Consider the following 20,589-nt stretch of genomic DNA (forward strand, 5'->3'; position numbering starts at 1 on the left):
TCTGGCGTGTGGGGGACCCCGCCGTGATGACCACCCCCTGTCTGCCCTGCAGGGCATCCACCAGAATGGAGGCGGGCTTCCTGTGCCAGGCCCCTCTCCACTCTCGCTCATGAGCCGCGCTGGGCTGGGCCAAGCATGACGCGCCTGCCGCCTGCCTAGCGACCCGACACACCCAGCACCCCAGCGCCCGCGGGATGAACCGCTACACTACCATGCGGCAGCTGGGCGACGGCACCTACGGGAGCGTGCTGATGGGCCGGAGCAACGAGTCGGGGGAGCTGGTGGCCATCAAGAGGTGGGCCCTCATGCCGTGGGCGGGCCGGCCGGCTGTGCGGGGGGGCGTGGCCCGGGCTCTGCGGTCTCCGCTTCCTGGGGTCCAGTGCCATCGGTCGGCTAAGATGCGTGCGCAGCTCCCCATGCCTCAGAGGTCTGAGCAGAGCCCCATGGCCCCAGCATGTTTGGGGTGTAACATGCAGTGTAGAGGCTGCTGCTTCTTTAGAACAAGGGTCCTCAGGACCCGACGGTGGTCCCACTTTCAGAAAATGAGGGGACAGGTGGAGCCACCACCTTCTTCTAGTCCAGAGCTGCAGAAGAGCAGAGCTGCGCCCGTGGGCCGCTCCTGTGGGCTGTGTCCCGTGGATGCTCCCATGGGCTGTGTCCAGTGGGCTGGGCTCAGAGCCGGGCCCCATTGGGGCTGCGCCATGGGATCTACAGGTGCTCCCGGCTGGGCAGGTACCCAAGCGGACACCCTCCCGCCCACACTGGGCAGCTGTTCCAAAGGACGTCCCGGAGAGCTCTGTGGACTGGTCCTGTCGGGGAGACGCCACCAGTCCTTCGTCCTGAGGAGTGGGAGGCGAGTCCGGCAGGGAAGGGGCTAGGAGGGGGCACCCCAGCACCCAAGGGTGCGAGAAACTCTGCCCACGGCTATTGTCCTGCCACAGCCCCTGGCGTCAACCGGCGAGGGTCAGGGCGCCTACAGCCCTTCCATCCCGCAGCGCCTTGGCCTGCCTGGCATGGCACTGGGCCAGAAAGCCTCAGGGGCATCCAGCCCAGGGTGGGGTTAAGTTTCTCCCCTCACCTGGGGAGTGAGAACCAAAGTCCAGGGGGTGACTGAGTGGCCTGAGGAGGCCGGGCCCCTCCGCTGCGCCCAGAGCAAGGACCGCCAGACGCCGCCTTCACGCCATTGACTGCGCTGTCCCTCCCTGCCTGTGGCCACGGTGTCTGCGTTCACCGCTTCAGGCCCAGAGAATGAGGATGGGGCAGGGGCTTCAGTTGGAGTAATCAGGGAGAGGTCAGATGCCCCAAAGTGCAGGCCAGAGGGGACCCCCGCTGCGGTGAAAGCTGCCTCGGAGCACAGCCGACCCCGGGCCCCCAGCTTGCGCACTGAAGCACCCTCACCTTCTGCAGGATGAAGAGGAAATTCTACTCTTGGGATGAATGCATGAACTTGAGAGAAGTGAAGGTAAACCCCAGAGGTGGGGGGAGGGCGTGGGGGCGGGCCTCGTCTTGGGGGGCCGCTGCAGGGCCAAGGAGCTGGCCTCGGTGCCCTGAGCTTCTCCTTCCCCTTCCTGAAGTTGATTCAGCTCCAAAAGGCGGAGGACAGGAAATAGCACCCTCCTGCCGGAAAGTGGGGGCTCATACCCCAGTCCAACTCACTGGGGACACCTTTCCCCAATACTGTACACTTGGAGTTGGGTGAATTTGGGCTTTTTTGCACACAAGAGCTGGGGTGCAGGCCAGAGGTGCAGGGGTGAGAGGACACCCAGAGACAGAGTGGGGAGCAGAACCGGCAGATCCACTGAGACCCAGTGCTGAGGGGGCAGCGGGGAGACAGGGGGGGGTCTGCTGCACCCTGGGGTCCCTCCCTGGAGGGGGTAGACTCAGGCTGCGTCAGTGACAGTCTGAGACTGAACCCCTAAGCCCCCAGTAAATTTTAGAGGCTTTTGCCATGGAATGTGTCACGTGGTTAAATCAAAGAAAGTCACAGACTGAGAGAAGCAAGGGAGTGCGTGGTAGCCGTTGCGAGTGACACTCTCGACATCCCGATACTGCTGGGGGGGGCGCTGGGGAGACTGGGTGGGCGGGGACCCCGCTGGTGGCCTCGGAGGTCCAGGGGAGCACGTTTCTGCCTTTCTTGGAGGGTTATGACGCCTGTTTGCTACTTGCAGTCTCTGAAGAAGCTGAATCATGCCAATGTGATTAAACTGAAAGAAGTTATCAGAGAAAACGACCACCTTTATTTTATATTTGAGTATATGAAAGAGAACCTCTATCAGTTAATGAAGGACAGGTACGTCCTCCTGCTCGCAGGGCTGAGAGGACCCAGCACCCCCAGGGCAGTCGCCCCTTCTTGTCGTGACCCCGTGAAGGGTAAAATATCTCATGAAAATATCGCCCTTTATAAGGAGCTGAACCTGGTCTGAACTTGATGGTCCAGGTGGGGATGGGGGGCGAAGCCCTCCAGGGATTCCAAACCCCTTGTCTGCCTCTGGCCCTGCAGAGACAGGGCCAGCGGTGTGGGGCTCCCCCAGGCCAGGCCAGGGAGCCAGAGCCGCGGGGGGCACAGCGGGCAGTGAGGTCCAGGGGTCTCCCCTCACAGTACTAACAAGAGCTGCACTGTTGGGGGTTCCTGAACAAAGAGTTGGCGGGGCCTTATCTCCCATCTTCAGCTATCCGCCAGTCCTTCAGCTGTCTGCACCCCCGGCAGGGTGGGAGGCTCGCAGAAGGACAGGCCCCTCTTGCTGTGTGGTGGGGTGCGGGTTCCCCAAGGCGGAGGCGTGTGATAACGTGTGGGTCCAATTCTTCACAGAAACAAGCTGTTCCCCGAGTCGGTCATTCGGAACATCATGTACCAGATCCTGCAGGGACTGGCCTTCATCCACAAGCACGGTGGGCGTCCCCCTGGTCATCGTCAAGGTCACGTGTGGGGTGCTTAACTCACGCTCTATACAGAGGCTTCCCTCAGCCCGGGACGCCTCCTCCACAGCAGGATTTGGAAGTTTATGGTCGCATCATCACAACCCAGCCTGCCCCATCGGGCCCCGAATTCTATCACGGGCGGCCGGGCCCTCCTAGGAGAGGTTGGGGTGCTCGGATGTACTGACCGGTGCACGATGCCAGCCTGCCGGACCCTGCGCTGCTTGGCGCCCTCCCCTTTCACTGGACATTTACATTAGCTATTTCTAGTTTTTGAAGTGAAAGCAGCTCTTATTTTCAGTATTTCTGCTTTATAGGATCTTAGTTCAGGTTGTTTGTTGCATGCCATCAAACCAAGGTAACTGTCAAAAAGGAAGTAGGTGTTCCAGGGTTTCTGCCCAGGGGTGTTTACATTTCTGGTGTCAGGAGCTTGACCCCACAGGCGGCCTGCACCCCGCTATCTGCTCTTTGTTCCTATGTCTCCTCCTGGGCCAGGGAGGCTGCTGTGGGCCCCACAGCCCCGGGACGCCTCCAGCCTGCAGGCTTGGGTGTTGTAGAAGGTGCCCAGGTCTCCAAGGGGCGGAACTTGTGAGGCCTGCACAGCCCACTGGCCACTGGTCACCAGAGACTAGGTGGAGACTGCGGAGACGGGGCTCTTGGTGCCCGCCATGGACTGCTGGCCTCCCACCAGCTCTGACAGGGTCGCCAGGGCCCTTGGGGACCCTCCTGGGCTGGGCAATGGAAAGGGCAGCAAGTGTGAGTGTAACCACCCCCCGTGAATTCTTTGAAAGCGCTCAAGTGGTGCACATTCTCAGAGCTGGCTTCAAAGCTGGGTCCGAGTCCTCAGCTGTCCGAGTCCTCGGCTGACATCACTCGCAGCTGCCCACATTGGGCACCTGCCGGGAGGGAGGTGGCCCCCAGCTAAAGGCAAACCCCAGCGGCCACGCCCTCCAGCCCGCACTGGAGGAGCCACGCCCTCCAGCCCGGGTGACCTGTTGGCATCATCGTAGGGTTACTCTAGACACCGGAGTTGGTAGCGGAGGCACCTGAGGGAAGGCTCGGACCTTCGGCAGGCTGCAGCAGGCGCGGGACTGGGGAGGCGGCCAGGCGGACCGTCCTGGGTCACGCAGAGCCTGGCCGCGCTGCGCTCCTGCAGCAGGTGCTTCTGTGACGACGTTTGCTTTCCCTCTCTCCGTTACCCAGGTTTTTTCCACAGGGATATGAAGCCGGAAAACCTGCTTTGCATGGGGCCGGAGCTGGTGAAGATCGCGGACTTTGGGCTGGCGCGAGAGCTGAGGTCGCAGCCACCGTACACAGACTACGTGTCCACCAGGTGGTAAGTGGAGGGCGGGGCCTGTGGGCAGAGTGGGCGGGGCTTAAGGGGCAAGTGGGTGGGGCCTGTAGGCTGGATGGGGGAGTGGGCGGGGCTGACCAAATTGGGTGGGGCCAAGGTGGGGGCCCCGGGGAGTGGGTGGAGTGGGTGGAGTGGGCCTCATGGGCAGGGTGGAGTGGGCGGAGCCTGGGCGCAGCCCAGGCAGCGTCCCTGACCTCAGCGAGCAGGGTCTGTCTGGAGGCTCCCTGTAGAGTATAGAACAAGCGCAGGGCGTGGCCTGCAGGTGAGTGGGCAAGCTGCAGGTGGAGTGGGCAGCACCTGTGGGTGGATGAGCGGGACCTGCGGGTGGACTGGGCATGACCTGAGGGCCACTTGCAGAACCGGATTTGTACTCTACCGGGCGAGAAGAGACCTGGATCATGGCTACTCCAGTGAAGGGCAGACAGAAAGAAAGAGATTCACTCATCCATTCAACAGCTATTTTCCGAGGCCCTACTACATTTTCCGAGACCCTACTACATGTTGGATAGGACATCAGGCATTGGGAACACTGAAGAAGGCAAAACTGTCTCTGCCTGGCCACTTAGGGACCGTCAACACATGACAGCCAGTGACTACCCTCAAAGTCCCCAACCGGAATTCCACAGCCAGGCTTGTCCCAAGTGCAGAGCTGTGGGGCTGTTCCATGGGGGGCTGCGCAATGAGGTGAAGCCCTGCGGCCACTGTTTACCCAGCTGGGGGCGGAGGGCTGTTGCCCAGCAGAAGCAGGCAGCTGTCCAACCCCCCTAGAAAGCCAAGGAGAACACGCACGGGCCAGCGCGGGGTACTGCATCTGTCCATGGACACACCAGGAAAGGCGTGGGTCAGTGAACCCACCAGGGGTCTGGGGAGACCGGGAAGGGACTGCTCCCATGGAGGCGAGCCAGAGTGATGCGGGCGAGGCAGGGCTGGGGCGTCAAGGCCCAGCACTCCTGCGGGCCCTGGGGCTCTCGAGGCAAGGTTTCTAGATACCCGTACGTATATCACGTAACCTCATCACAAGCTGGCCCCGGAGAGGAAGCGGGTGTTTGCAGCCCCACGTCGAAGTGCACGCTCACTCAGTCAAGACATGGAGACAGGAGCGCAATGGGGCCCTGGCGGTGAGCGCCCTCAGTACTCTGCCTGCCGCCCCACGCCGCAGCTGTGGGGGGACGGCCACCCGGACACTGTGTCGGTCATGCCCAGGCGCCTGAGCTCGGTAGGGAGCTCTGTGCACTCACTGCCCAGAGCATGGTGTGCAGACACGTCCTTTGTGCCTGAGCCATCTCGCTCCACGTTCCTTGGAAGTCAGAATTTCTGGTGAGTGGAAGGCCAGAACCCATGGCCTGCAACGCTTCTGGAAGACTGCGGTGACTGGGAGCAAAGCTCCGGAACAGGAAAAGAGCACCCGTCCCTCCAGGAGGAGGGCAGCAGAGAGCGCAGTTCTGGAGCGTCCCTGCGGGAAGTTATTCACCACCTCCATGGGTGAATTTGGACTCTGCACTATAACAGGAGCAATCTGAGGCCTTGTCTTAAGCATACAGTTTGGCAAACCATTCAAAGCAGTGAAGTTGTGTCCATGTCCTAAAAGCATTTGTCAAAATACCCGATAGGGGTGTGAGGCCATCAGTGCCCCAGGCGCTCCTGGTCGGAGTGTCGGGGGCCTGGAAAGGCTCACCAGCACCCCCACATGAGACACCCATGTGTCTCATGAATTCATGCCCTGACATGTGCTGTGCCCTCGGTAGTGGGTGCACAGAGCTCCAGACCAGCTCTGGACTGGACCCCAGCTGTGCACTGCCCTGGGCGCTCACATGCAGCCGAAAATGAGAAACAGCCCAAATGTGCCCCCCCAGCAAGGGGGACCCCCTGCGCTCTGCCAGGCAGAACCTGAGAACTCGAGAAGGGCCGGCCGAGGGGCTGCTGACGCAGGAGCTGGTCTGAGTCAGACACGGGGTCCCGCCGAGAGTGGGGTGTCCCCAGGGCAGCTTGAGAGCTGCGTTGTACATGCTTCCGGGCATGGTCTCCATAAAGCTGCCAGGGGAGGGGCTCAGCCGGCAGCAGAAAGACAAGATTGCCGGACGTCTGGACTGAAAGAGTTACACGTTCCAACCCGGGAAATAGAGACCAAGGGAGACTGCTGTTCAGTAAATAGTCTTTTCCTCAATTAAAAATATTGAACACTGAGGGAATGAGCTTCCTCAACGCCACAAGCAGCAGGCTGCAAAAGCCAGCAGCCAGGTAGAGCTCCGTGGCCGTGTGGCCGAGCACCAGCACCCGGCCTGGGGGGCTGCGCCCACCTGGTCTGCACTGCACAGTCGGGTCAGGCCGCGGCGGCTCCCCGGAACCCACCAGAGCCACGTGCTGTTGTGTGTCCCACAGGTACCGAGCCCCTGAGGTTTTGCTACGCTCCTCAGTTTACAGTTCGCCCATCGACATGTGGGCTGTCGGGAGCATAATGGCCGAACTGTACACGCTAAGACCTCTGTTCCCAGGGACAAGCGAGGTCGACGAAATCTTCAAGATTTGCCAAGTCCTAGGGACTCCCAAAAAAGTAAGTGACCTTCGCCTGAGGTTGTTACAGCTTTTGATTCATTCTAGCTTTAGCCTTAATGTTTATACTTTCAAGCAGGCTTACACTAATAGTTAATCCTCTCATCCTCTGACTTTTTTTTCTTTTTTTAAAGATTTATTTATTTATTCATACAGAACTGGGGCACAGGCCAAAGATGCGGAGGGTGAGAGGATTCACCAGAGACAGAGTGGGGAGCAGAACAGGCAGATCGACGAAGCACACTGCTGAGGGGAGCAGCGGGCGGGCCAGGAGAGGTCTGCCACACCATGCGGTCACCTCCGGGGCAGGCGGGGATCGAACTCATGCAGAAGTGGCTTTAGCTTCTTAGTGCTGTGCTTTCACCCGCTGCGCCACCAGAGAGGGCCCCTCTGACTTTTTTATTGGAGCAGTAGGAGGGTTGTAAAAAGCCAGAATCCTAACATGGAAGAAGAAAGGAGTTGGTCTTTCTTTAAGAATTCCAGCGAGAGCCAGTCTCTGCAGTTCTGTCATTCAGCCGAGGTTGAGGGCCAAGTGCCCACCTCCCTGTGGCCAGGGTGGTCTGCCCGCCTGCCCCTGGGTGTTGGCCTGCATCTGTGCACTAGCCCTGAGTCCTGAGCCTCGTGTGTGCCCAGCCTCTTCTTTCCCTCTGAATCCCTCGGCCATGAGCCACGGGTATCTGATTTCTTGAACTGCAGCATCCAGCTGTACCTTGCTTCCTGAGATGCAAGGTGAACTGAAGCAGAGTGCCTGTCACTCATGCCAATGAGCAGGCACAGCCACTGTATCCTGCCTTGGCCACGTGCAGCCTTGGCTGTGGGCAGCTCTGAACACCTGACTCCCAGTATGACACAGCAGCAGGAACTTTGCCACGATTGGTGTCTTTGTAAGGGTTTGTCCTCATTGTTCAGTCTCCCAGGTGCCACCACCAGCATTCCAGGATCAAATGTGAATGAGAGTTTACTATTCCGCAATGTATAAAAGTGTTACTTCATTCCCCCCACTCTCAGCCACTGCCCCCTCTACACTGAGATCTGGGGTGTTTTGTTTTTTTCCCCACATTTCTTTATATAAGCCAACACTAAAATGTTTATGAGTGCTCTTGCCTGGTCCCTGTGTTTTCACTATCCTGGTGGTTACCACTTGGTGGCCAACAGCCTCCTTATGTCCCTGAACAGAGCGACTGGCCAGAAGGGCACCAGCTGGCATCCTCCATGAACTTCCGCTTCCCCCAGTGTGTGCCCATCAACCTGAAAACCCTCATCCCCAATGCCAGCAATGAGGCCATTCAGCTCATGACCGACATGCTGAACTGGGACCCAAAGAAGAGGCCAACCGCCAGCCAGGTAAGCGACTCTCCTGTCAGACCTTTTAAGACCCTTCGGGGCTTATGACGTGAGGGGCAGTTTCACTGACAAACACGGGTCTGGTCTCACCCTGAGTTTTTACTCAGAGTAGCCAATCCCACAGTTTTACCTTGGATGTGTCTCTAAGATGGCCGCATCCCCATTCTCTGTCCTCCTGGCCCTGGCCCTGGATGAAGGGGCTGGTCTATCATGACTGAAGCTCATGCTTGCAGCGGATACATTGCAAGAAGCCATCACGGGGGTGCCAAGGCCTCACTGCCACTCCCCGGGTTCACTGGACACATAGTGTGCCCCTCTGCAAGTCGGGGTGAGGGCACCCCTTGGGCTCCCACCAGGGGAGGGAGTGGGTACTTCCTTGTCTGCTCCCCATCAACACCCACCTGCAGCTGTATCCCAGGACCATGATCTTTAAAATGCCATGGCTTCACCTGTAGTTTAAAAACTCATCTCAACCACTGCACCTTTATTAAATATAATTTTTAAATCACCAAAACATTATTTGGCTTTTTAAAAATCTGAGTTGAGAAAATGCTTGCTAAAGGTCACCTGGAAGAATCAGTGGGAAAGACTGGTCAAGCCAGGTTTGTGTGTGAGTGCAGTGGTGTCTAGTGCACAGACACCAACACAGCATCAGGAAAGTGGGGAGACCTAGAGAAAGAACAAGGCCCTAAGGAAACCGAGATACATAAACTAGCTACCCGACGAAGAGCTCAACTTCATGGTGTAAAGACCCGTGCCGCGCTTGACAGGATGGATGAGCACAGTGGCAGTGTTGTCAGAGGGATGGAGACATTGAGGCCACTGCAAGCACAAGGTCCGGAGCGGAGGAATGCAGGAGCAGACCTCAAAGCTACAGAAAGGGGCAGCAACGGAGGGAATAAAACAGGAGTGATGTGAGCTGGAAGACAAAGCAGCAGAACTCACCCAGACAGAGCAGATCTTACCAGACGGGAGCAGATCTTAATGCACCCTGGGACAATATCCAAAGGAGTCATATTTGCATGATAAGGTCCCAGGAGGAAGAGGGAAGGGGAGGCTTTAAAGGGGAAGAGAGAGGGGGGCCAGAAAAATTATTTGAGTGAACAATGGCTGAAAACTTCCCTAATCTGGGAAGGAAATACACATATTGGTACAGGAAGCCCAGAGTTCCCAATAAGAGGAGCCCAAAGAAACCGACACAGAGATACATTACAATTAAAACTAATAATATGAAAATGACAAATGTTAAAGATAGAGGACCATAAAGTGGCAAGAGAAAAGCAGCTTGTTCTATACGGGTTAATCTCACGCTCCAGCACATACTGTGCCAGCCGAAAGACAGTGTTTTGAGAAACTCAAAAAGCATAAAGGTAAAGCTTCCAAGCAAGGACTCTCTACCCAGCAAGGTTACCATTCGGAACTAGAGATTGAGAGTTTCCCAGATAAACAAAGCTACAGGAGTTTGTCACCACTTAGCTAGCACTGCAAGAGATGTAATGCTGAACTGGAGAGAAACGACTCTGACCCACTACAGAGCGCACATGAATGAAGAAAACTCACTGGAAAAGACAAATGTAGGGTAAAGGTAGTGAGTAGATCAACCCCTGATAAAGTAAATGTAAAGTTGTTTTTAAGATTTATTTATTTATGCATATAGAACTGGGGTACAGGCCAGAGGTGCAGGGGGCAGAGGATTCACCAGAGGCAGAGTGGGGAGCAGAACAGGCAGATTGACTGAAAACACTGCTGAGGGGAGCAGCGGGCTTGTCAGGAGAGGTCTGCTGTACCCTGTGGGTCACCTCCGGGCCTGGGGTTAGAATTCATGCTTCAGTAGCTGATGATAGTTTCATAGTGCTGAGACTTAACCCCCTTGAGCCACCAGAGAGGGCCTGTAAAGTTTATTTTTTAATAGTAAAATTAAAACTCAAGGGATGCATATAAAATGATATAAAATGAGTAAAAAATATGAAATGGGGGGTGGTAAAAATGCAAAGTTTTAGAATGTATTTAAATAGAAGTAGTTAACAACTATCAACTTAAAAGAGGACATTAAACACATATATGCTATATCTATGTGCAACAACAAAAGCAAAAATTTATACCAAATACACACATGGAGTGAAAAGAAGACCATAAACAATCAAAGTCAAAAACTTCAAGGGAAGAGAACTCTTGGGATTGGACACAATTCCAAGACAATGAAGAACAGAAAAATGTGCACACACTAATCACCAGTAGGGTCACTTTGTTAAGTCACCCTGAGAAGGAAAGGAAAATGGGAGCATTAAGCTCCCCCCTTCAAACTATACAATAAAGCAACAATAATCAAAACAGAATAGCATCGGAATAAAGCAGACATACAGATTGCCAGACCAGAATTGAGGGCCCAGAAATAAACTCACACACATATACATAACTAATTTATAATAAAGGGGGGAAAATACAACAGAGAAAGGAAAGTCTCAAGTAAATGTTGCTGGGAAAAACAGGCCAACCCCATGTACGAGAGTAAAACTGAATTGCAATATTTCACCAGGCACAAAAATTAATTCAAAATAGAGACATGGCAGTAAGACCTAAAACCATAAAAATACATACAAGAGGGGTTCCCTCTTGGCACAGGGGTTAAAGTCTCAGCTCTATCAAGCTATTGCCAGGCACTGCGGCCTGAGGTGACCCCTAGGGTGCAGCAGACCTCTCCTGACCTGCCCGCTGCTCTCCTCAGCAGTGTACTTCAATAAATCCACCTGTTCTGCTCCCCACTCTGTCTCTGGGGAATCCTTTTACCCTGTGAGCCCCTGGCTTACAACCCAGTTCTGGTATACATAAGTAATTCTGTAGAAAATTACACAGAAGAAAACACAGGGTATATATAGTTTCTTGACACCAGCCTTAGCAATGTCTCTGTGGATGTGATTCATGGCAAGGGAAACAAAGGCAAAAATAAGCAAGTGGGAGAACAGCACTGCAAATGAAACACCCCAAATGTACAAGGAGCTCATAGAAAGCCAGCAGCAACAACCAACCAAATACTCACCACCCTGAAAAAATGGCAGAGGATCTGAACACACTTCTCCAAAAACACACACAGATGGCTGATGAGCACATGCGAAGATGCTGATTAAAAACTATCCACCCAATGCAAATCAAAACCACAATGAGATACCACCCATGTGAGAGAGTGGCTGTCACCCGAAAGACAAGAAACAACAGGTATTGGTGAGGCTGTAACAGATATCGGTAGGTGTGTAAACAGGTGCAGCCACTATGGAGAGCACGGTGGGTAGTCCTCCAAAAATTATAAATATCCTGATCCTGCTAATCTACTTCTGAGTTTTTATATGAAAAAAAAAAAAAGCACATTCAGTGCAGCACTGTTTGTAACAGCTAAGTTATGTAAATGACCTGGTGAAGTGCCCAACAACTGAGGAGTGAGTGGTAAGACTTGGCTGCACACACAATGGAATACAACTGGGCCACGACAAAGGTGGTGTGCACAACGGACTACTACTTGGTCGTCAAAAGGGTGTGCAGAATGGAATACTACTCGGCCACAAAAAGGGGAAGTCCATTTCACCTCTGCAACAGGTTTCCCGTGTTCAACAACACACAAGTGAAATTAAATCAAGTATTGTAACTTCACTTATGTGAAATATAAAGAAACCAAACAGAACAAAGTCAGACAGAACAGACTGCTGGGTGCAGAGGGGCGGGGGTAAAACTCGAGTTCTGGCGGGGATCATGATGCAGTTGTACAGACACAAGATTGTAACGCTGCACACCCATAACATGCACCAATATAAACCAGCAACACTGCAGTAAAATCTTAAGAAACAAAAGAATCAAATCATAAAAAAGGACCAGAGAAGGCCCAGTGAGAAACGAGATGCCCTGGGTATTACCATCGCAGGCAAGCTGGCCGGACCCCTTCCGCCTGCACTTTTCTTTCCTCTGGGACCCATCTCTCTCTCCAACCAGTCTCCCCGGCCGTCCCTCCAGGGCCCGGAGCCGAGGGCTGGTGCGGGGCCTCTCCAGGCCTGCTGGCCAGACCCCAGAGGCTCGCTGGGACAGGCGTCCAGCTGCGTTCCTCCATTCACAGGCGCTGAAACACCCCTATTTCCAAGTGGGCCAAGTCCTGGGCTCTTCCGCGCACCACCTGGATGTCAAGCCCATCCCGAAGCAGCCGGCGCAGCCCCCAGACACCCCACCCTGTGCGGACCCCACGGCCCAGCCCCCGCCGGATGCTGGGGCACCCCCAGCCCAGCGCAGCCAGCAGCCCCTGCAGCCCATCCAGCCACCGCAGCTCTCGGGGGGCCTACAGGCACCCCGACAGCACCCCCAGCGGCTGCCACAGACGCTGTTTCCGAGCATCATCAAGAACACGCCCTCCGTGAGTGTCTGCAGCGTGGGTGGGCTTGGGGCCTCTCACCAGGGAGCGTGACGGGGTGCTCCAGGGGGAGCCAGGCCCGCATGGGCTGGGAGGGAGGCCTGCGAGAGGCTGCGGGGTGTGCGGGAGCCTCCCTGCCTGCCATGGGTGGTGCTGACAGCCACCAGGCTCTGGACCTCCCCAGGGCCCGGTCCTCCTGCAGGCCGAGGTCCTCCTGCGACAGGATTTGGAACCCAAGGGGCAGGACCAGCACGTGGTGAGGGGCGGTTCCGCCCTTGTGCTCGGTCAAGCCACCGCTTGCTCCCCACGGCTCCCCCTTGTTCCCTGGGTCCTGCGGGGTCACTAGCCCCCCACCTGCGGGGTGGGACACCACCACCTCTGCCCATAGTACTGACCTGGGGGCTCCTTGGCGGCCGGTCACTCTGGTCTGGGTCCGCGTCAGTGTGGCTGGGTCTGGGAGAAGGAGGCCGCTGGGCCCGCCCCCTGCCCTCGGCCAGAGGCCCCGGGCTGCCCGGAGCTGGGCCTGGCCCCGGCTTGAGCCTGTAGTCTGCCCTCAAGCACCCTGGTCTGGCCCCAGGGACCTCACTCAGCTGTGGGGGCCCAGGGACCCCTTTCTAGCCACTGCTGCTGGGCTGTGCTGGCATCTCTGCTTCTCCCTGTGCCTTCTCCCCGCTCCGGCCTCCCCCTCACCAAGATGGGCCGCAAGCCCTGGGCTCTGCAGCTCCTCCACGCCCCCAGGCCCCAGGGCGCTGGGCGGGCAGGGTGCCTGGGGGAGCCCGGTGCGCCGCTCCCCGAGCCTGGCCCAGGCTGGTCCTACCCTCTCATGGGGGGCGGACAGTCGGGCTCCCGAGCATCTGCCCTTTGGGGGATGATCCCGGCCAGCAGCCCAGCCCCCTCCAGATGCCGCCACAGGCCCCTGCGCTGCTCTGGGTGGGGCGGCGACGACTGGGTGACAGAGGTGGCTCCTACCTTGCGGGTGTGGAAGCGGCCAGGTGCCCCCCAGTAACCCCAACCCCACCACGCCAAACTTGTTACCGGGGACATCTGCAGGCCCTGATTGTGTCCACTGGTGTGCCCCTCGCCGGCCTCCCTGGGTGGGGTTCCTGCAGGCCCATCCTGCCTGGGTCTGGCTCTGGGTCTGGAGCTCGCGCTCCCCGAGACTGTGCGGAGGGCGCAGTCCAGGGCCCCACAGCCTGTGTGCCCCGTGAGGAGGGTGGGTGGCCCAGAGTGTGGTCACCAGCATGAGGAGTGACTCCATGAGGAGGTACTCCCCGCTTTCATGGGTGCCAGAGCGAGTGCGGGTTTGTGGGGCACTTGGGGCAGCCCCATTGCCCAGGCCGACCGCAGACACTGACGAGACCCTTCCCTGCAGAAGCCGGCGGGCACCGTGGGCCTCAAGGGGCCTCGGCGGCGCTGGGGCCAGGCGGCCGTGCGCTCCGGGGACGGCTGGGAGGGCCCCGAGGACGGCAACGTGGGGGCCCCCCTCTGGCGGCGGCCGGGTGTGGCCGCATTCAAAGAAAACCGGAGGAAGGACTCCCCATTCAGGTAGGACCCGCCCGGACGGCTGCCTCACACACACAGACGGGTGTCAGGAGGCCACAAAACCCCGTGGACAGGGTGGTGCCTCCCCCCAGTGCTGGCCCCCAGTGCCAGGCCCCCGTGCCGGCCCCCCAGTGCCAACCCACAGTCCCTGCCCCCCAGTCCGGCCACCCGCACTGGCCCCGTGACCCCCTGGCCAGCACCCCGCCCTGTGCCAGTGCCGTGGTGCCCACAGGACCACGGTCCTCGGGGCAGCTCAGGCCCAACACTGGTGCCTGGTGCTGCCGTTCGCAGGGTCCATTTCCCAGGGCCTTCTGGGGCCTGCACAGCTCCCCCCAGCCCCGGTCCTCCTTGCCCCCCCCGGCACGTGCACCTGAAACGGAAACTGGTGAACACATCAGGAAAGAGCTCTGGGCTCTGGCGCAGAGGGGCCCACAGGCCGGGGCCTGCCCGCAGTGGCACTGGGGGTGCGCGGGTCCCCGAAATGCCTCGGGCACCCTGTCTCCCAGGCGCGGGGTCGCGGGTCAGGGCGGTCACAGGTCTCCCTCGGGCCACCGAGCCGACTGGCCTCCGGTCCGTCCAGGCCTGTGGACTCTGTGCCCCCGGGTGCCGGCCACACCGGCGGAGAAAACAAGAGCTTGCCTGCTGCACCCCTGAAGTCTGAGCCTGAGCTGCCCGCGGCGTCCACGGCCAAGCAGTACTACCTGAAGCAGTCGCGCTACCTGCCGGGTGAGGGGGCTGCCTGGGGCCGCGCTGGGGGGCAGGGAGCAGTGGTGCGGGACTGTCCGGCCCCGCCGTGGTCGGGGGGGCCCTCGAGGCCACAGGACACGCTGGCCCGTGGCCTGGCGACAGGGCCTTCGCGCTGCCCGCCTGTTCCTTGGGCCAGGAGTGCCTGGGACTCACTCACCGCTGCAAGCTCGCATGCGGGGCATACTCTGGCCCGTCTCCAGGCTCAGGGGTGCCGGCACACCGGGTGGCTGTGTGGAGGCCGCCTGGGGCTGGGACGCGCCCCAGGGACCCCGCTGGCGGGTCACGCACACCCCATGCCTGGGCCACACCCTGAGGAGGAGACACCCCCACGGCCGGCCTGGCACGGGGTTCAGCTCCACCCCGCCCTGTCCATCAGCCAACCCAGACCTGCCCTAACGCAGCATTTGTCCTTTAAGGTGTGAACCCCAAGAACGTGGCTCTGGTGGCCGGGGGGAAGGATGTGAACCCACACGGCTGGAACAGCCCGTTTTTCCCGAAGTCGCTGGGGCCGCTGGGAGCAGAACTCGCCTTCAGGAGGAACAACGCAGGTAGGGCTGGGGTGGGGTCCAGGTGTTGGGGCTTGGGGCCGGGCCGTGGGCTGTTTAGGAGGTCTGGGGGGGCTGTGTGGGCCGCAGGCATCTGGGCTGCACGGTCACCATCCCGGGGAACCCCCTCCTACCCCTCAGATCCCTGCTGCGTGTCGAGGAAGGAGGGCCTGCAGAGGCTTAGGTTAGGCGGGGTCCAGCCCTGGGCTGCAGTGGGGTGCAGGCCATGGGCAGTTGACCGCCTCCAGGCACCCTCTGGGGTGCAGTCTCACCCCGAGACATTCATGGTCAGAGGGACAAGGCTGACAAAACCTCCACCCAGCGACTGGCCTACAGGGGTGTGGTTTCTAGGCCCCCCCAAGTGAAGAGGACAGAGGCTCCAGAGTGGGGGGCTGGGGGTTCCCTTGGCTCCAGGGGTGGTCCGCGTCCCTGCGCTCCCTCGGCTGGGAGCCCGGGCTGCACGTGGTGCTCGTCCCCCTGCAGATCTCACTGCCCCTCACCCCGCGGCCCGCTGCCCATTGCTGTCTGCTGCCAGCCCGGCCGCAGCCGCGGGGGACCTCCTGGGAGTGAGAGCTGCGCTGGGTCCCTGATCAGGGACGCCTCACCGGGCCCCCACCCCATGTCGGGGTCAGTGCGCCCCAGAGAGAGGCACTTGCAGAGCAGGGCCAGCGCCCACTGGTCAGAACCCCAGATGCGGCCTCCGCCTAGGGCAGGTCCTCACTGAGGTCAACCAGCTTAGGGTTTTTATTTTTAAGAAATTTATTGATGCACTTGGATGCAGGGGGGAGAGGATGCCCCAGACACAGAGCGGGGAGCAGAGCAGGCAGATCCCCTGATACCCATTGCTGAGGGGCAGTGGGAAGGTAGAAGGGGCCTGCTGCGCCCTGAGGTCACCTCTGGCGGGGATGGACTCAGGTTGCAGTGGCTGGGACACCCCCTTAGTGCTGTGTGCTAACCCACTGCGCCCTGGGGGGCCCCTACAAGGACCATTTTTAAAAGTTTCAAGTTCTACATTTTGGGGGAGGGGCAATCAAATTTAAAGACTTTTATGACTAAAATTAAATTTGGATTTAAGACTTGGGAGCTGGGTATAAATGAAAATAAGACTGGGGAGCGTAAGGTGTCCTGCTGAGGCGCAAAGCTCTGTCTGCTGCGAACAAGCTGTGCGTCTGTCTTTGGGGTGCTGGGGGCCAGGCCAGGACTGCAGGGAGCGCTGTGGGGGGAAGGGCGGCCCTAGACCTGGCCGTGTGCAGTCGGGGCCCCAGGCTGCCCTGACCTGAAGGCGGCTCAGGGGCTTCCCTGGTGGCTTTGCTAGGGGCAGGAGGGCACTGGCGAGGATCAGCAGACTCCAGTTCTGGCATCGGCACCCCTGGGTTAAGCTCTGGGACCCCCTTCTTAAATGCTAACAATCACTTAAAGAAAAAAGCCATTAGCCCAGGCTTCCCAGACTCAGGGTCACGGCTTTGAGGGGCATTGGCCGGCTGCCTGCCTGCATGCCAGGTCAGCATGCCCCAGAGCACACCCCCTGCCTGCCAAACCCTCCTCGCCACCAGGCATGTCCTGTAGGCTGGGCCAGGGTCCCTGGAAGCCGGGGACTCCTGCTGACCACGGGACCACAGAGGCCAGCAGCCCAGCCTGAGCATTGCTGCAGGGTGCTGGGCAGAGGACAGGGCCTGGACCGAGGAGGCGGGGCCTGGAGCTGAGGGGCTGGGGCCTGAGCAGAGCCGGGCAGGGTCCACATGACAGGGAGGGGTCCCCCCGCTGCTGGACACTGGGGCCCCTGGCTGGTCTCCAGGCACAGCTGCTGTGCCAAGTCGGAACCAGCTCTATAGATGCGTGCCCCAGCTGCTGCCCAGGCCCAAGGCAAGCACAGGGAACAGCCTCAGGCCCCAGGGGGCTCCGCTGTCCCCAGAGTCTCCCCACTCAGCCCTGGCACTGACCGCATCCTCTCTTCACGCCCCCATCTCTCGGCCAGGCCTGCTCTTCCCTCCGCCTTCTGTTCCCTCGTCTGTGACAGGTGCTTCTTGCCCCTGTGCCAGGGCCTGTGGGGCCCCCCGCACCCCTGCCCTGGTCCAAGGTGGAGCCTCAAGCCTCCAGCTCTGTCACTGCCCTGCCCGTGGAGGGCACCCAGCCTAGTCCCCCTCCCAGCTCTGTCACAGCCACAGCTGGGGCCCTCTCCGGCACCCCCTGCCCCAACCCACGCTGCCAGGGGAGGGCAGGGTGGGGGACACGAACCCCAGCGCCTGGGCGCATCCCTCAATCAGGCCTGACCGAGGCCAGGGGAGCTGAGAGCCCACGGGGCAGCACTTCCTGGCAGGAAACCACCCAGCCTCCAGCCCCGGAGCCCCAAATTCTGGGAGCCCCAAACCCCAACACAGAGCAGGGGGCAGCGGGCAGGGCCAGGCGTGCGGGGTGGGGGGGTCGCGGGGGCTCCAGGGCCTGCTCGTGCCCACCTGTGACTGAGGGCTTGCGACGTGGCAGGAAACCCCGGAGGGCACGCTGCTTTCGGCCAGTCGGGGTACGTGCCTTCCTTCCTCAAGAAAGAAGTGGGGTCCACTGGCCAGAGGATACACTTGGCCCCGCTGGGGCCGGCAGCCTCAGGTAAGAGCCCGTGTGCCCCCTGCTGTGAGGCCTCCCGACCCCCCCAGTCAGCCTCACGCTCAGTGCCAGGCTACAGGCAGACTCCGCTTCCCCCAGAGGTGACCAAGGAACCCCCCTCACTTGGGGGTGCCAGTGGGCTAGGAACACGGCTGTACCCCCTTAGTTCCTACCCCAGGACCCTGCCCTCTACCCCCACCTGGGGGGCCCCACCCCTTCTCCTGTCCCAGGACCAGTCCCCCTCCCTAGACCAGGGAAGCTGAATGCGGGGAACTTGCCCTTGGGGGTTCAAGCCCACGAGGGAGTGCGGCTACGCCCCACCTCCCACCTGGCCCAAGGATGTGTGGGTTTCAGCCAGCCCTGCCCCGGAGGCCAGGGGACCCGCCAGGGTGCAGCAGGGGTGGTGAAGTTCCCTCCCCCCATGACTGAGCGGCTGGCATGCTGGACCCACCTCTCGGGGCACTGAGGGATGGGGGGGACAAGGGGGGTGCGCTGGGCGGCTGGATTTCCCCCACCCCGTGTCTCCTTGATCCCCCCGCCCCGTTCTCCCCGTCCCCCTCATGCCCTCGGCTGGGCCTGCCAGCGCCTCGCACACCAGCAGCCAGAGGCCAGCGGCTGACCACAGGAAAGTGCCGAGGCTGGTCTTAGGCATCGCGGGGTTCACGGGCTCCTCAGGGGAGCCCCGCGCCACGCCCCTGGCAGACCGCCTGAGTGCCCCCTGCTGCTGGGTCAGCCCTCTAACCCCCCATTATCTGCTTGCCAGACGCCCCCACCGACGGTGATGGCAGGAAGGGTAAAAGAGGGAAGTGACCGCGGCGCCCTCAGTGTGCAGGAGCCGGGCCGCACACGCGGCCGGCCGGCCGCCACAGGTCAATTCCCCCCAGCCCCCGCCTCTGCGCGCGGGTTTCCAGAGGGGCAGACCCCCGCTTCCCTGCAGCCCCTCCCGGCTGCGTCCAGGGGCTGGCTGGCTGCGGCCGCCACAGGGCGTGGACAGGGACCCCAGGGCTGCTGGAGATGGCTCCAGGCACCCTCAGAGGCCTCGTGCGCCCAGGATGACCCCACCACGGCCCTTCCCCACAGTGTCCTCCACATGGGGCCTCTGTGCAGACAGCGCCCTAGAGGAAGCCCCTCAGTGGGCCTCTCCGCACCCCAGAGCCCCGCCCCGCAGGCAGCCCCACTGTGACCAGCAACCCCGCCCATGAGCCCTGCAAGGGCTCCAGGCCACTCACCGGCAGGCTGGCCCCATCACCCCGACCGAGAATTTCAGCCCAGGAGCGTGGCCTGGCATGACCACTGGCCTAGGGACAGCTCCCCTCCCTGGCTTGAGCAGAGTCAGGGGACAGCACCGGGGCGCCCCACTCTTCCCCTCCCACCAGGCTGAGGGAGCAGCACCGGGCCAGGGAGCTCAAGCTGCCCTGGGTGTGTGTGGGGGGGGTGGCCTACAGGAAGGAACCCCAGGGGCACTGAGAGAGCGGTGTTGGTGGCCGGTGCTGGCCATGCAGCGAGGGCCTCGGGCACCCGCCCAGGCGTGCTGGCCCAGGGGGAAAGGGGGCCAGGGACCTAAACCCGATGTCCCCAGACGTCCTGGCCCACCCCACGTGTGAAGGACCCGCTCGCCTTCTGGGGGGCTCCACCACCCCCCCCCCGGGAAAGCCAAAGTCTGGGTGTCATGGGCGCAAACCCTCCGGTCCCAGGCTCAAGCCGTGGGTCCAGCTGGCCGCTGTGCACCTGCAGCCCCTGGCTGGCGTCGGCGAGAAGAGGCTGGATCCTGCCTCAGCCCTCCCGGGCCAGAGCCTGCAGGCCGGTGTAGGATTTGCTCCTCTGCTTGGAACTTCCACTCCCGCGAGGTGCTCACTGCCGCTCTGGTCTCTTCCAGAATACAGCTGGCACACGAAGGCTGGCCAGGGGCAGTTTTCAGGGCCCACGTTCAACCCTGCGGCCAGGGCCCTGAACGTCGTGGGCCGCGCCCAGCCGGTGTCCTCGGTGCACGGGCGGACAGACTGGGTGGCCAAGTACGGGGGCCACCGGTAGTGCGCTCGGCCGCCCCAGGGCCGCCCCAGCGGAGGCAGCACCCCACAGCTGCACACGGAGGTCCACGGCACCGGAACCAAGACCGGCCCGGGAGAGCAGGGGCATCTCCGTTCGCTTTCTCTCCCCAGCGTGACTGCGTCGCCTGCATCCCCGCGTGGTGCAGACGCTCGGCCAGGACTCCACAAAGTATTGAATAAACTATTTGCCAAAGCACCAGGTATTTGCTCCACAAACGCACAGCCCAGACACAGCACGCACCCCCAGGCCCCCGCAGGTTTGAGTCTGGAGACCCCCACCCGCTCCCAGGGGGCTTCTGCCGCGGTCTGGCCCACCGCCGCTCGGCACAGGCCAGGGACTGCGTGTCCTCCAGGGGACACCGGCATGGCGTGAGCGGGCGTCACCCGTAGGGTAAGCCATCTTTCTCACAAAGAATCGCCCAGCGCAGTTTGGTGGCCCAAATGGCCAGCTGTCCACGTCTTGGCCAGGCGATGCTGCTGCATCAGGCAGTTCTCAGCCCCCTGGGGGTTTCACACCCTCAAGGGCGGATGTGTCTGTCAGACTTTGAAGACTGTTCC

General features: G+C 60.4%; 1 protein-coding gene across 2 annotated transcripts; it reads left to right on the forward strand.

Moving 5' to 3' along the window:
- The first annotated feature begins 194 nt into the window (after nucleotides 1-194).
- Nucleotides 195-20,014, forward strand: MAK (male germ cell-associated kinase). Of its 2 annotated transcripts, XM_004695459.1 has the most exons (13): nucleotides 195-295; nucleotides 1,408-1,462; nucleotides 2,169-2,290; nucleotides 2,810-2,889; nucleotides 4,120-4,252; nucleotides 6,650-6,821; nucleotides 7,997-8,164; nucleotides 12,264-12,554; nucleotides 13,924-14,096; nucleotides 14,674-14,819; nucleotides 15,257-15,388; nucleotides 17,867-17,986; nucleotides 19,860-20,014. In XM_004695459.1, the coding sequence occupies exons 1-13, from the start codon at nucleotides 195-197 to the stop codon at nucleotides 20,012-20,014; spliced, it is 1,848 nt and encodes a 615-aa protein (XP_004695516.1). The 2 variants fall into 2 exon arrangements, with proteins under 2 accessions (XP_004695516.1, XP_004695517.1); XM_004695460.1 differs by lacking the exon at nucleotides 17,867-17,986.
- Nucleotides 20,015-20,589: the final 575 nt, after the last annotated feature.

This window comes from Condylura cristata, unplaced genomic scaffold (genome assembly GCF_000260355.1).
Source record: "Condylura cristata isolate star-nosed mole 26May11 unplaced genomic scaffold, ConCri1.0 scaffold00065, whole genome shotgun sequence".
NCBI classification, from domain to species: domain Eukaryota; kingdom Metazoa; phylum Chordata; class Mammalia; order Eulipotyphla; family Talpidae; genus Condylura; species Condylura cristata.